Genomic DNA, 11,283 nt, shown 5'->3' on the forward strand with positions numbered 1-11,283 from the left:
AAAATACAAAAAAATGGCATGTTCTGCTATTAATGTTTGACCCCACTTTTGTTATGAGTTTTTTTAAAAAGTATTTGGATTAAATGAAAAATAAATATAGACTACAGTGTGCTAACTTTGTGCGTCACTGTGTGTGGTGTGACATTGTGCATCGGGCATGTCTGCGTGCACAATAGATAAGAGTGTAAAGAAGGTATTTACAGTTGTTATTTCTGGTTTTTGAACGGGATTGTGTTGCACATTCGTCTGCCCTTCTGCTGCTTTATAAAATGTGTCCTTGATCTGTGGGGAATGCAAACAAAGTGAGCAGTGTAATACTTAAGCCCCAGCTGTACGTCAGCACCGAGCTCCGGGTGGGCAACAGGCCTAGACCCTGTGGAGCCCTGCTGCGTGTTGTGGGATCTGCCAAAGACGTGTAAACTGCATCAGGCTGTCTAATTGAATAGAATAGCAGCAAAGGGAAGGTTTTGCTTTGTTTTGGTTTTTTGCACTCTTGTGTCAATCACAGCACATGGGGGAGAGATCACCTTCATGACAACAAGAACTGATTGTGTTGCCTGGCCACTGTTGTAGCTACTGTTTTGTTTTGCAAATCAACTTCGTCCTTTTTGTGTGTGTGTGTGTTTTGTAGTTTTGCAATTTTTGCATGATTTGAAAATTTTGTGTACTGGTGTGATTCTTAATTCTCTTATTTCAGACTCAAAGCCATGCCTCTGCACTTGTAAATGAAATCTTTTCCACTGTGCATCTGATCGAGGTGGTTTGTATTTGCAGAGAGAACCTGGGCCAGTGGGAGAAAATAGCAAGGGGAGAGGTGGAGGACATCGTGCCCAGCCGGCCTTGTGATTCGGGCCCTGTTAAGGTGGACAACTGACAGACAAAGGAGGGTTGCTTGCTCACCAAAGGAACACAGCCTGAATCCTGTCGTTGACCCAGACCATTGAAGGGGAATGAACCCGCAATCTGTGTTGGCAGGAGACGGATTAGATAAAGGCGACTTGACTTTCAAAACACACACACACAGTTACCTCATCGGGTGACGGAGGTGTCAACACTGACGGTTTCACCGATCCCAGAGAGTGACAGACAGTTGTTGGTGAGGGAATTCAATCCATCGCCCTACGTCCACTCAGCTTGGGAATTCACTTGGTAGAACAGACTTGGTTGCTTTATTTTGGCTGTATTATGTTATTTTATTATTTTTCTTCATATGAGCTGATTCCATTATGGTCTTGTATTTGCAGAGGCCTTATTCTGAACCTTTCACAGGCTAGGATATGTGAAATCTTGTTGTCAGTTCAGGCTTTCTTTTTTTAAAACGGTACTGTTTGCCTTCTGTGTTTGCCGTATGCGCACTACTTCAGCAAGGTATTCCCAGAGACAGAAGGAATGTGTGGAGCAGATGTAGGGGTGTAATGCCATCTCATTGAGAAGGTGGACACTAGATTTTTTTTTATTACTTTTTCAGCAAAAATCCTTTGCAGTACTTGAATAAAGACATACAGCCTATTCTGCGAGGAGATGGCAGAAATCCCCTGCAGTGTATGCTACAAGCGTGAATGAACTGTGATGAGTTACATAATGCCGACATTTGTGAATACAGTCACAAGAGAGTCACAATGTTTCCTGAAGTGGACCCCGCAGCCTTTTAGCCCCAAGCGTGTAGAAACCTGCTGCACAGTACATCAACATCCTTCGGATTAACAGGATCTGACCCCAGATCAGCAGTCACTGTTTGTAGTACGGAGATCAGGAAAAAGGAATGAGCAAGTTTCCCGTTCCAGATGTTTATATTAAGCCAAGACTGCATACTGCTTAATTTCCTCTCTCATTTTTGAAGCCATTATCACATCATCAATTACTTTGCACAACAAGTTAACTAAAGAATGACTGTAGGAAGTGGACTGCATAGTTTGGGATGTTTTATCTTCTCTTTTTTTTTTTACAAGCAAGTTTCATAGAGGCTGAAGTTAACGGCAAACAGTCATCTGCTTCATATTTTCCCATAATGTCAAACCTGTTAAGCTAAAGTGAAATATGTCCAACTCTGGGATTGCAAGTGAAGAATGTAGTTTGACCGTTTGCCGGTGTGTGACTGAAGTTTCCCTCGAAGGAAATCAATCATTTTACACTTTTACACTGATTCTCCAACCTCATGCTGGGGGGGGGGGGCGCGCACACATTTGGATGCTTTCACATGAGTTTCCGAGATCTTCCAAAAGACAAATTTATTTGTCTGAAACTGTCATTCCAGTGGACAGTGTCCCTCAGAGACTGACACTATTGCTCCAGTAATTTGTTATGCGACTGATACTGCGGCCCCCGGTGTTGTGAATGTACATTTCGATGAATGTTTCGTTGGTTGTAGACGCTCGGTGGTGGCACGTGGGTAAGCGCGCCATCAGTTACCACCATGTGCTCTGTCTTACTTTTCAGAATTGCTTCCAGTAAGCTTCAACCAAGAGCAACAATTAGCATGCACCTAAACCGAACTTTATATTCAAACTTTTTGCATATAGGTGTATACTGTGTACAATCTAGGATTTAGTTTGTACAGACTGAGATGTATGCTCTGATGGTGCTACTCTGAATGGCAGTCGCGCACTTTCTGACTGTGTGTGTGAGTGTGTGTGTGCGCATGTGTGTGTGTATGTGAGAGACACAGAGAGAGAGCACGAGCATGAAAAAAAGCTTTGTCTTTTCCCCACTCCAACCCCACCTGACAACATGATAAAGTCACTGCACTGTCCCTTCTACTTTTCAGCACCAGTTATATCCTATTGTCTGCACTATGTTTAGCTTATCATTATTATTATTATTATTATTATTATTATTGCTATTATTACTATTGTTATTTTCTTAATTAGAGTTAAATTTAAATTAACTTATATTTTTTATACAAAGAAAAATAATGTTGGCCTTTTTTTGTTTTGTACAAAGTAAACATTAAGATAAATTAAACAGTCTAGACATGTTACTGTTACCAAGAATAACTGAGGAATGTCTTAACTGTACATGTAAGAGCAGTAGCCCAAATGACTTTTAATAAATACCTGAAAATACACCTTTGTGCCAGTTTATTCATTACCTACATACCTTTCTTTCTTGGGCCTGTTTCAATGATCAGTAACAATGCATCACCCCTGAATGGTCAGTAGCATCACCCTACTTTTTAATTGTTCTAAAAAAAAAATGAAAAAAGAAAAGAATACTTTTTAATACTTTTGAGTTATTAGAAATTTCAGGAAATTTGTGAAATGGCCTCTTGTTTGCAGCTATAAATAAACTGAAAAGTAGAGTGTTTATCATTTATAGCATCTATAGCATTTCAGTATCAACACTTTATGGTAACTCTGTAATAATTACTGTATTTAATTCACTCTGTAATATCACTTTTGCCCTTTGAGCTGGTCAAACAAATGTAGTGAAAGAATACGAAAGTCGGCAAAATCTGAATGTCATAAATGTTTCTTTTAAGAAGATGAGTTCCTGAGATCTCCTCTTGGAATTCTGGGAGTGTGTATAGTTATTGTGCTTGCACGACAAAGGCTTGCAGCTGACTGAACTAGTTTTGTAATAAAGCCTCATCCGCTGCCGTTATCATTCATGTTAACAATCGAATTTCTACAAGATGGCTGCCCAAAACTACAGATCCATCACTGTGTTAAACAGTTGGCAGCTGGTGCTATGGAGGGAGGGAAAGTTTAAGCACATTTGGATTGATGGAGTAAAAAGACAAAAAGATGACTCACTGTACAATTCTGTCTTACTTTCATATTTTTTCATATAATTATGTAGTATCTTTTTGGTGCCATTGCCTACTGACTATTAAAAAACATTTCTTTACAAATTCTCAGTAAACAATATGAACAATATTTAATCTGACTGCATTCTTCCCACAGAGATGATCAATTTAAATTTACATTTTGACTAAGGGAACTTAAATTACTTAAATTAAGTCATTGCTCAGACTAGAGATGGACTGTGGCATTTCATATGTGAATAGTCATTAAATAAACCTCTAATGATAACATTTTACATGTTGAGGTAGTGGACAAAATAAGAATGCAAATGAATGCAAAACGTTGTTGCAACACAACCATATTAATGTACAATAAAATACATTACAGTTTTTTATTCATGTTCAATTTTGCCATCTGTGTATTCTGGTGACTTGAACCCTGAGTCCATGTTTCACTGTTTTTCTCCTACTCCCTCAGGACCCTGTGTTTAATGCACATAATAACCCACTTATTACAAAGAACCAGGTGAAGATGAAGTGAAGAGTTTGAATAAAGTTTTTACAAGTAACAACATTTCCCCATTTCACAAAGATTTGTATTAATTTTTCGTTCTGTGCAGGAACATATGTAGTATTTATTGAAGAGCACTGGAGTTCTTATCAAATAATGAAACAATTTTTTTTTATAGATGTAAATGTTTTTAATAGTTTCCTTCTTTGAATATAAGTAAGCTGATCCCATAATTGCGTTAATGTTTAGATATCTATGAACACAAACTTACTTAACGCATAGAGTACTCTACAATCTCACTCCAGCTGTTTTCTTCGTCAGGTCCAGGTGAGGACTAGCGCCTGAAAGCTCACGGGTACGATTATTATCGGGACACTGAACGCAGCACAAACATTACGCACTTCGATCACCTTGGCAACCGAGTGAAGCACAGACTGCTGCGGCCATGAAGAAAGTTTGTTTTCTGTCCTGAGCCTGTCCAAATTACAGTTAGCTAACAGGTGAGGTCATTAATGAGAGTTTATTTCATTCTGTTATCCTGCAGCACGATCTTTAGTAAATAAATTAATCACGTGAATGTGAGGCACTAGTAGTTTTGCTATAAGCGTAAACTCTCTTTGAATTATTTGTGCAGTGTCTGGATTTACCATAAAATTTAAGTCATTTTGATTTCGTTTGAGAGAAAAATTCCTTTTTAGGGTGCATTTCTATTCACCAGAAAGAATAACGAATGTTTTTAATATTTTAAGAAATTGTACACCTCTTGAGATAATTAGATATTATTACTCGTATGTCTTTAAAACAACTATACAACAATAAGTTGGCCTTCACAGCCATGTCCAGCAGTGTGAAGCCAAAGCCTGGGCGCTATGGGAGTGATATCCACAGACTGCTGCTGGCGGCTGAAGCCGGGCAGAAGGCTGATATCCTGGCCTACTCCTCGGGTCATCTGGGGCCTCGCAGCCTGAACCAGAGTCAGCCTCAAGAGGAGACAAAGTCGGTTTTTTGGAGGATGTCTCAGAGCCAAGAAGAAAGTCGAAACCCACTATCTCTCCAGCAGATACAGACAAAGGCAAAAAAGAATGAAATGAAAGAGTTCCCCCCTGAGCTCACTTCTGGCACAGCTTTAGTAGAGCCTAGAGTCTTGGGGTACACACAAGATCATACATCACATCCTGAAAGAAGAGAACATATAAGTCTATCTCATATAGTTTACCGTCCCTCAAGGACTTTGCCTGTCCAGCAGAAAGCTTGTTCTCAGAAAAAAACTAAATCTCCATCTGATCTGGGGGTAAATCATCATTTCACATTGAGCCGTTCTGACCAGGACAGCCTGAACAACCAAAACCAGCAAGAGAAGAAAAAATGCTTTGGCTGGCAAGTCATGGCCAAACCGGACCTCTGGGCTGTAAAAAATGTTGCTGAAATGCATGCAAGGAAACTGCAAGAGGTGAGGATTGTGACACAAACCATGACATCAATAAACTGTCTGTAATTGCTTTTTTCTTTCTTTTTTTGCATTTTGCATGATATAGTAAACCTAAAGGGCTCTCTGAACACAGGGTAAAGACATGCACAGACTTCAACATGCATACACTCTAACACACTTTTAACCTGCTAATATTGTGTGTGTGGTCTTGTGCGCAGGGGTTGATTAAGTTGTCTGCGCAGAGCTGGCCCAGCAGAGACCGCCTTGCGGTGTTCAGTGACGTCTTTGATGATGTATGTGAAGACTCGCCAGTGTTTGGACGCATCCTGAGGGAAATTAAGGTTTTTCCATTTCCTCTGTACCCACCAGCTCATTTTTAGCATGTACCGACAGATGTATTAGAGCCAAGAGAGAGTGAGTCCCTGGAGTAGCAAGTACAAGTAGAGCAGCCACTGGAACCTGGTCGCGATGCATCAGAGAGGAGGTCATCAGAGGGCGATGGTTCCATTACTGCTCATTCATAACGAATGCCTCAAGTTTCTTTTGCACATGATAGTTTTGCTTAGACTGTCAGTAAAAAGACTTCCCATGCTGCAGTTTGCAAAGTGCACAATTTTACTTTTCATGCAGCTGAAATCCTTTTTTTGTTATTATTAAACATGGTAGTAAGCTGCAGTGCATACAATTTCTAAAATCTTTTTCTGAAGGATTTTCTACAAGGACATTTTTTTAAATCAACATAATTCTCAGTCTGTAATAAAGCTTTCTTTTCTCTTCCAGACAGAATATGATTTATACGTCAACCACCTGATGAGTTTGCAGTCCTCACCACGCAGCCTGGTAAGGAACACTGCCCAAAGACACACATACTGAAGATATAACCTGAGAAATGACTGTGATATTCAGACATTTTTGTGTCAAAGACATTCATTCATAGTGTTCCTATACAATATATTCTCATGCTCATTTTGCCTTTAAAGAATGGAAATTGTTTTACATAAAAAAGGAAAACAACAGTGCTGATATTCGTAGATTTCCTCACAGTACAAAGAGTCAAAGATGCCGCTTGTCACAGAGTTCGTTATTTGATTTTGTGGGTATTTTCAGTCCCTTGTCTACAGTTAATGTTTCTTTAAAAAAAAAGCCTACACGTATTTCTAAACAAGGTTTAAACAGTAAATATTTAAACTTCCCACAGAGAAGGATAAAACCTTTAGTTCTTCAGCAGTAGCCAAATTCAAATTCAAATTTTATTTGTCACGTACACAGTCATACACAGTACGATATGTAGTGAAATGCTTGGACAACTGCTCGTGACCTAAAGAAAACAAAAAAGGAAAAGACTATGAATAAGATAGGAAATAAATATGAAAAATTAAAAAGGGTAAATTTAACTAAGAAGGAATAAAATATAAATTAAGGTTAAAAATGAAATAACTGTACAACACAAATTAGAATGAAGGGTAAATTTAACTGGGAAGGAATAAGATAAAATATATAAATTAAAGTTGAAAATAAAATAACTGTACAACAAAATACACAATATAGAACTATATAAGAATGTATGAAGAAATCTAAATATAAATAAATATATACACAATAACAGCAGCTACTAGCTACTAGCAGCATTAATCTCAAGCATCTTTTGCTTTTTTGGAAAATAATTTAGGTCCTAATGTTTTGTTCTTGCTTCAGTCACCGAATACTTCACTCAAAGTAAGCGAAACCAAGTTGGACGATGCTGAAAAGGAGGTTTGCAGGCTGGAGCATGAGGCTAGAAGAGCTCTAGAGGAGAAGAAACGGTACCACAAAACAAAGTATCAACAGCAGGCTTGTACTTATGTACATTCTCTTTAGTTGAAGTGTGTTTGTCCTTTCAAACCTCAGGGTCCAAAATGAGTTACAGAACATTTCAGCTGCCATGCACCCGAAGGACAGTTACAAGAAAAGTAAGTCTTAAGACCTTAACATATTTTTTGTACCTTATTGTTAGTAAACAGTTAATTTTCTATACAGCATGCTAAGTTTTAGATATATCTGCGGTCTTTAAGAGTGAACAAATAATCACTTTTTGGTGCCAACAGTCATAACAAACAACGTTGTAGTGTCAGTGGTCACTTTCTAATCCCAGCAGGGATGTCTTCATATGCAGTTAGGATCACTATCGTTATGAATGTCATAGTAATTCAGACCTTTTAATGAATGAAGCTTTTAGACCATAATTTTAATTAGGTTGAGGTCAGCGTTTTGGGAATGCCGTTCCAGAATGTTTTAATGTTAACCTGCTTTATCCACTCCAAAACCAGTTTTTATGTGTCTTTGAGATCATTGTCCTGTTGGAACACCCAGTTGTCTCCAAGTTTCAGTCATCTAGCTGTTGATTTGAGGTGAAGTTGAAGAATTTGGATTCCTTCCACTTTGTTTAATGTGTCAGTACCCCTGGCAGTAAATCAGCCCCAGAGCCAGATCCTACCGCCACCATGCTTGGCAGCTGATACGTGTTTTTAGCTTTGAAAGCCTCCTTTACTCCTCCGAACATACCTCTTGTCACCATGGCCAAATAGCTCAATCTTTGCCTTCTCTGACCATAAAACTTTTCTCCAGAAGATTTTTGACTTGTTCATGTAGACCGCTGCACATTTTAGTCAAGCCTGAAGAACTTCATTTTGGTGCAAAGGCTTCTTTCTTGTTGAGCACCCTCTTAGTCCATAGTAATGACGCTATTCCAGCATTTCCCAGCGTATGACAAGCTTTAGTCTTGGCAGTTGTTTGGTTGTCTCTGAACATCCTAATTTCTTCCCATCTGGGGGTGACAGTTTGGCTCTTCTTCCAGACCTTGACAACATGGTGCCACATCTGCATTACTTGTGCTTTTTCTCATTCTTCTCAGTGTTGGTCAATCCATTGACTACTGTCAAAGGATTTTTTCTATGCTGGCAAAGAGAAATTACCAGTTGTAGTCAATCATCACTAGCAAGAAGTTAATGGACCATGTCAAGTTAAAAGACATTGTAGAACTTTTAGCACCACATATTAAAAGATTTAAGTGAATGTTTGTATATTTTTGAGTCTGTATGTGTGCTTTTGACCCTGTGTAGATTAGAGAAAATCCAAACTTCTGCACCAAATTCTTGTTTTTTTAAGTCATTAAAGATGTATGCTTTACAATCACGCCACCCTGGTGGAATTGTAAAGCATCTCCCATCTGTAAACAACAATTCAAAGAAATTAAGCCCAAAGTTACCATGGCATTCATGCCCATGATGAGTACGCATCAATTCTTATCAGTTCTCTATGCATTGCATTCATGTTCACCTCATCTGTGTTTGAACAGATACATGTCGGTCAGGGCTGCAGGATACTGTGAGTGTCTCTGGCTATTCTGACAGCATCCAGTTCAAGAGGCTTCAAGTAATGAATGTTTGGAAGGAAATCAAACAGCTGGAGGAAGAGCTAGAAGAGAAGTTGGTGTCCACTGTTACAACCACAGCTACTAAAGGACATATCAGAGACCAACAGGTGCTACATTTGGCCTCATTTCACACTGGCTTATAAAGGCATAGCTCAACTTGTAAATCACACTGAGCAAAGTTAAGAGTTTAGCAAGAAATGTGCTTTTTGCCTGTTTGTTTCCAGACTGAAATATTGAAGCTGATAGCCTCAAATGAGCATCTAAGGGTCATTAGCAAGGTATGAGAGGGGGGTCTTTTTTAGCATGTTTTTTGTTTGTCTGTTTGTTTGTTTTTAATTGCAGGTATTAGATATTTCAAATGTATGTTTACTATGTGAGAGTCAGATGTGCTGTCTTTTAAGGATCTTGAAAACAACATCAGCGCAGTGCTGAACAAGGAGAAAGCAAGCAAGGCCATAAGACGGTATGTGGAACAGTGAATATGTGGCACTTGATTAGTTTGTGACCATTTTTACTTACTTCTTCTTGCTATGCTGTGTTTTACCACAGGATTTTGTGGGATGAAATACACCAAGATCTACAAGCAGAGTGAATGGCGTCACCAGTCGCCATAAGGCGGTGGCAGAAGTGTTTGTGTGCATGAACTTGTTAAAAAATCATCTGGTCGCCCCAGTTTCAAGTATGGAAAATCATAGCGCGCTAAAGTTAATAACTTAGAAACAAATCTTTCGTGTGTTATTGTGTTATTGAATAGACCTATAATACATTCACTGTGCTGTGTGACAAAATTAAGTGAACTCTCAGATTTGGTTAATAGTTGAACCTCGTTTTTGGCAGTAACCTTCACCTTGTGGTCATTTCATTCTACCTGTATTCTGTTAAGGCCTGAGCTCTGACTCAAGCAAAATGCAGATTTTTTTTTTGTTCTTTAACAGACTTAGTTCAACTACACTCACCCTCATCATGCACCATGCTGTCGATATAGCTGACTCATAATCAGAGATGTTAATCAGATCACATCTGGGAACTGTCGACAACAAAACAGTGCAGCGTTATTAGTTAGAAAATATTTGTTCCCAGCTGTAGCGTGCTGCAAATGCTACTGTGGGTAAACAAACTACTAGTATCGGAAAGCAAACAATGACACCATTTTAAAATGCTTCACTCCAATCCTGCATTCTAAGAAAAAGCACAAAAATATTAACACAGTGATATTTAAAATCCTCCTTATGAGTATTGTTTTGTTATATTTACTGATGCTTTAGTCTAGCAGTAATTTTTAAAGCTTAAGTGTTAAATAAGATACAATAACATAACACGTATACTGTATATATAATGCTATGTGAGTGTATAAGAGTTAGTCATGCGTTGCATAAATAAACTAGCAGTGTAGCATCCATCTAAAATATAAACATAAAGTAATGGAATAACTGGGAGCAACCTACTCTTCAAACACTAGAGGGCAGCAGAGACTTTTGAGAAAATTGTGTCAGCAGGAAATTAAGACGCCTGCACTAAAGCAAAATTCCCATATTGCTTTTACTGTGTAACTGAAAAGATTTGCTTAGTATTCTTCACATAGTGATGTTCCAGCTGAGCCGCGGAACTTTTTTACTCTTGAAATCATAACATAACATAAACGTTCATGCTGTTATGCTTCCACTCTCTTATGTCACATTAACAGTAGTTTGCCTCTGTTCTTATTCAGGGCTGAAGTGTCTGTGTGTAACCTTTATCAAAAACAGTGAAGATAGTCTAGGGGTTTGTAATGTCTTGAGAAATGTCAGCATGGATAGGATTTCTATTTAATGCTGTATTTCCTTTAACGGGGTATTAAATATGTTGCGTTAACGGGAATCCTAAAGAGATTTTCCTCTAGGTTCAATTCCACATGACTTAGCAAAAAAGAAAAAGAAATCCAATTATAACTGTGTGCAGAAAGCCTTGATGACAGTACTCATTTGATAAATAATCACAGAGAATTAGTGTAATCATTGAAGCTTTTCTTTGGATTGATAGAGGGTGACCTTTGCCCCTGACATGAGGGAATGCTTTGCTGTCTGCCGGAATCTAATCAGAGGTCAAAGTCTTCGCTCTGGATGACAGAGTCAGTCGGGGCAAAGTGTGTTTTTGTCCCTCACAGTCTAAGCTCTTCCCATCCTGTTACTGACGGCTCACTTCTGCTTGGA

The 11,283-nt window shown here is 38.6% G+C and overlaps 2 protein-coding genes across 7 annotated transcripts in view; both read left to right on the forward strand.

Annotated features, from left to right (window-relative positions):
• Positions 1 to 3,064, forward strand: part of pde10a (phosphodiesterase 10A) — a 65,925-nt gene extending 62,861 nt beyond the window's left edge. For all 4 annotated transcript variants that reach the window (XM_085297198.1, XM_085297200.1, XM_085297199.1 and 1 more), the window contains one exon: positions 775 to 3,064. In XM_085297198.1, the coding sequence (XP_085153324.1) occupies positions 775 to 874 (100 nt within the window). In that variant the 3' untranslated portion in view covers positions 875 to 3,064. The remainder of the gene's footprint in view (positions 1 to 774) is intronic.
• A 1,615-nt stretch (positions 3,065 to 4,679) lies between these two features.
• LOC146561258 (uncharacterized protein C6orf118-like) lies at positions 4,680 to 11,230 on the forward strand. Of its 3 annotated transcripts, XR_014894852.1 has the most exons (11): positions 4,680 to 4,753; positions 5,087 to 5,703; positions 5,901 to 6,023; positions 6,463 to 6,522; positions 7,378 to 7,484; positions 7,570 to 7,631; positions 9,017 to 9,201; positions 9,319 to 9,372; positions 9,496 to 9,557; positions 9,644 to 9,773; positions 11,114 to 11,230. XR_014894852.1 is itself a non-coding variant. In XM_085297203.1 (10 exons), exons 2-10 carry the CDS (start codon positions 5,089 to 5,091, stop codon positions 9,684 to 9,686), a joined length of 1,311 nt encoding a protein of 436 aa, XP_085153329.1. In that variant the 5' UTR covers positions 4,680 to 4,753; positions 5,087 to 5,088; the 3' UTR covers positions 9,687 to 10,865. The 3 variants fall into 3 exon arrangements, 2 of the variants coding, with proteins under 2 accessions (XP_085153329.1, XP_085153331.1); XM_085297203.1 differs by lacking the exon at positions 11,114 to 11,230 and having other exon boundaries at positions 9,644 to 10,865; XM_085297205.1 differs by lacking the exon at positions 11,114 to 11,230 and having other exon boundaries at positions 4,684 to 4,753; positions 5,074 to 5,703; positions 9,644 to 10,865.
• The last annotated feature ends 53 nt before the right edge of the window (positions 11,231 to 11,283 follow it).

The sequence above is a fragment of the Mchenga conophoros genome, linkage group LG13, assembly GCF_057382185.1.
Source record: "Mchenga conophoros isolate Kocher_MC1m ecotype Shallow Benthic linkage group LG13, M_conophoros_male_GT1.1, whole genome shotgun sequence".
NCBI classification, from domain to species: domain Eukaryota; kingdom Metazoa; phylum Chordata; class Actinopteri; order Cichliformes; family Cichlidae; genus Mchenga; species Mchenga conophoros.

Excerpts from the sequence above, each read along its gene's own strand:
- LOC146561258 (XM_085297203.1), top strand. The coding sequence starts at position 5,089 with ATGTCCAGCAGTGTGAAGCCAAAGCCTGGGCGCTATGGGAGTGATATC. Across the intron at positions 9,202-9,318 it reads GACATATCAGAGACCAACAG|ACTGAAATATTGAAGCTGAT; the intron begins GTGCTACATTTG and ends GTTTGTTTCCAG. Across the intron at positions 9,373-9,495 it reads ATCTAAGGGTCATTAGCAAG|GATCTTGAAAACAACATCAG; the intron begins GTATGAGAGGGG and ends CTGTCTTTTAAG.